Genomic DNA, 3,472 nt, shown 5'->3' with positions numbered 1-3,472 from the left:
CTTGCATTTATGCAGGAAATGCCATGGTCTTTAAACCTTCTCCCTTCACGCCTGTTTCTGTTTTGCTCCTGGCTGAAATCTATACCGAGGCTGGTGTGCCTCCTGGGCTCTTCAATGTGGTGCAGGGAGGTGCTGCCACCGGCCAGTTTCTCTGTCAGCATCGCGATGTGGCCAAGGTTTCCTTCACCGGAAGTGTGCCTACTGGAGTGAAGGTACAGAAGAACCCAGCCTTGGTGAACTCACATGATTCCGGATCTGGTAGTGCCAGATATGCTACACTACTGTCATGTTGATGGATCCATACTCCTTTGTCCAGGATGTGTTTTATATGTCTTTGGATTTTACCTAGATGATATGGGGCCAGAGCCTGAAGCGGAAGTGGGAGGCAGGGAGGGAACATGCCTGGGCCTAGTGTGGAGAAGGTCCCTCCCCTGCCTGAGGGGACAGTGGGGAGAGTGGGGGCCTGTGTAGGAGGCAATTTTGTCAGGTTATTTCACATTCATTTGTTTTTACTTCAGTTTGTGTTCTGAGCTCTGTTAGCCTGAAACACAGTAACACAAGAATTCCTGGCTTGATAATCCTGGGAATTTGTCAGGGTTTTAAATGAACCCCCTCTTTAGATTTTATTTTTAATAATTAATTATTAATTTGTGCTGGCAATGGGATTTGAACTTGGGACTTGGGCACTGTACCTCAGCCTTTTCACTCAAGGCTGGCACTCTACGACTTGAGCCATGCCTCTACTTCTAGCTTTATTTTTTAAATTCTTATTTTTTTTTTTCCACAGTGGTCCCTGCGTGTCTTGTTTGAGTACCTGCTTTTTTTTTATTGTGAAAATACTATACAGAGGGGTTACAATTACATGGGCAAGATAATGAGTACATTTTTTATCAAGCATTGTTGCCTCCTTTGTTTCCCCTTCCTATCCCTTCCCATCTCCCCCAATCCTCCTTTTTAACTTCTTTATTGTGATTAAGTGATTACATAATTTCACAAATTTTACAGTATTGTGGGATAGTGATGCTTAGTTAAATTTACAAACACATTCTAACTTTCATGGGGAAAATTGTCTATGGTGGTCTATAAAGTTTATGAGTTCTATGAGCTTTGACAATACAGTTATTTCTTCCACATCTGATGATGTGTACATTCCTTTCTTTTTTTGCATAGTATTAGTTGTTCCCTCTTTCCCACTCATTCCCTCCCTCCCATCGCTGCCATTGAGTTGCTTAGTTTGTTTTGATCAATGTCCAGTGCAGCTGATGGGTCCCACTGTTGTATGTTTTTCCCTGACTTCCTCTAGTTCTGTGTCCTCCAGCTTTCTGCTGGCTAATTGGAGATAAATGTTTCATAGAGTTTTGAGCCTCAGCTGGCTTCAAACCTTGATCCTCAGAACTCAGCTTCCTGAGTAGTTAGGATTACAGGCATGAGCCACCAGTACCTGACTTCCTCTTTAGCTTTTAAAGTATAGTTCTGTGGATGTACTTCAGATTTTTGGAAAAGAGTATTTTAAGTAGACAAAGGGCACAGTGTATTAATGGGTAAGGCTGTGGGTCATAATATAGTTTAGGGTGACTGGGTTTAGGTTTAGATGGGTTAGCATGCAGACTAACTCGTGTTCACCCTCCTGCGTACTTTGTTTTATTCTGTAAGATCATGGAGATGTCAGCTAAAGGAATCAAACATGTCACCTTGGAGCTCGGGGGCAAATCTCCTCTCATCATCTTCTCTGACTGTAACATGGAGAATGCTGTGAAAGGGGCACTGATGGCTAACTTCCTCACACAAGGCCAGGTATGGACCGTATGGGAGAGGCTTAGAAGGAGTGTCTGCTGGTACCTAACAGCAGGTCCCCTTGCTTTCTGTTGTGAGGTATTTGCAGGCTTCCAGAATAGTTGCACTAACAGAGAATTTCCTCATGTCCCGGAACCTAAAGTGAAAATATTTACTTGCTCGTTTTCTTCATCTGTTTCCTATATAAGTTTACATGTTATGATAAGAAGGCCCCTAACCTCCAAATATTTCAGTGTGGCTGATGTCAAAGAAGTACATTCTTTTAACCAGTTCAGTATTCTTTGTATATGTGTGTGTGAGTGCATACCAGTACTAGGTCTTGAACTCAGAGGCCTGGCACTGTCCTTGAGCTTCTTTGCCCAAGGTTAGCACTCTACCACTTGAGCCACAGCTCCACTGCAAGCTGCTTTGGTAGTTAATTGGAGGTAAGAGTCTCAGACTTTCATGATTGGGCTGGTTTCTAATCATGATCCTCAGATCTCAGCCTCCCAAGTAGCTAGGATTTGTAAGTGTGAGTAACCAGCTCCCAACTTGGCTCAGTACACTTAGTAAAAGAATAAATTGGAGCTGGGCAATGGTGGCTCATGCTACTCAGGAGGCTGAGATCTGAGGATCGTCATTTAAGGCCAGCCCAGCTTGGGCAGGAAAATCCCTGAGATTCTTATCTCCAATAACCCACTCAGAAAACAGGAAGTGGCAGTGGCTCAAGTGGTAGAGTGCTAACCTTGAGCTGAAGAGCTGAGGGACAGCGTTCAGGCCCAGAGTTCAAGCCCTATGACTGACAAAAAAAAAAAAATTAAATAAATAAATTGGGACTGGGAATGTGGCTTAGTAGTTAAAATTTATGTACAAAGATATTAGTCACCCTATTACTTATGATAGTCAAAACTGTAACATCCTAAATCTCTCTTAGGAAAAAATATTTGTGTGAGTTAAGATGCATTTCTATTAGGAACTACTATAATCCCTATTAGAAAAGATCCTGTTGGGGGGCTGGGAAGGTGGCTCAGTGGTAGAGTGCTTGCCTTGCATGCATGACGCCCTGGGTTGGATTCCTCAGCACCACATAAGCAGGAAAAGCTAGAAGTTGGCAGGGCGCCAGTGTCTCATGCCTGTAATCCTAGCTAGTCAGGAGGCTGAGATCTGAGGATCGCAGTTCAAAACCAGCCAGGGCAGGAAAGTCTGTGAGACTCTTATCTCCAATAAACCACCAGAAATGGCGCTGAAGCTCAGTTGGTAGAGTGCTTGCCTTGAGATGAAGAGCTGAGGAACAGCACTCAGGCCCAGAGTTCAAGCCCCAGGAAAACACAGACACACACACAGACACACACACACACAGACACACACACAGACACACACACACACACACACACACACACACACGAAGTGGCACTGTGGCTCCACTGGTAGAGCACTAGCCTTGAGCTGAAGAGCTGAGGGACAGTGCCCAGGCCCAGAGTTCAGGCCCCAGGACTGACAAAAAATAAAATTTCCCCAAAATCCTGTTGGACTGGGAATGTGGCTTAGTGGTAGAGTGTTTGCCTACCGGCTTTTTTTTCTTTTTGCTTATGTGGTGCTGAGGAATCGAACCCAGGGCCTCAGGCATGCAAGGCAAGTGCTCTACCACTGAGCCACCTTCCCAGCCCCACATTGATAGATTTTTCTTAACAGCTGGCCC

General features: G+C 44.6%; 1 protein-coding gene across 1 annotated transcript in view; it reads left to right on the top strand.

Annotated features, from left to right (window-relative positions):
* Nucleotides 1–3,472, top strand: part of Aldh9a1 (aldehyde dehydrogenase 9 family, member A1) — a 34,308-nt gene that overhangs the window by 15,980 nt on the left and 14,856 nt on the right. The window contains exons 4-5 of the mRNA XM_013021740.1: nt 16–212; nt 1,654–1,794. Of these exons, the coding sequence (XP_012877194.1) occupies nt 16–212; nt 1,654–1,794 (338 nt within the window). The remainder of the gene's footprint in view (nt 1–15; nt 213–1,653; nt 1,795–3,472) is intronic.

The sequence above is a fragment of the Dipodomys ordii genome, unplaced genomic scaffold (assembly GCF_000151885.1).
Source record: "Dipodomys ordii isolate 6190 unplaced genomic scaffold, Dord_2.0 Scaffold57, whole genome shotgun sequence".
Lineage (NCBI taxonomy): Eukaryota > Metazoa > Chordata > Mammalia > Rodentia > Heteromyidae > Dipodomys > Dipodomys ordii.
This window is presented reverse-complemented; position numbering and strand designations above follow the sequence as displayed.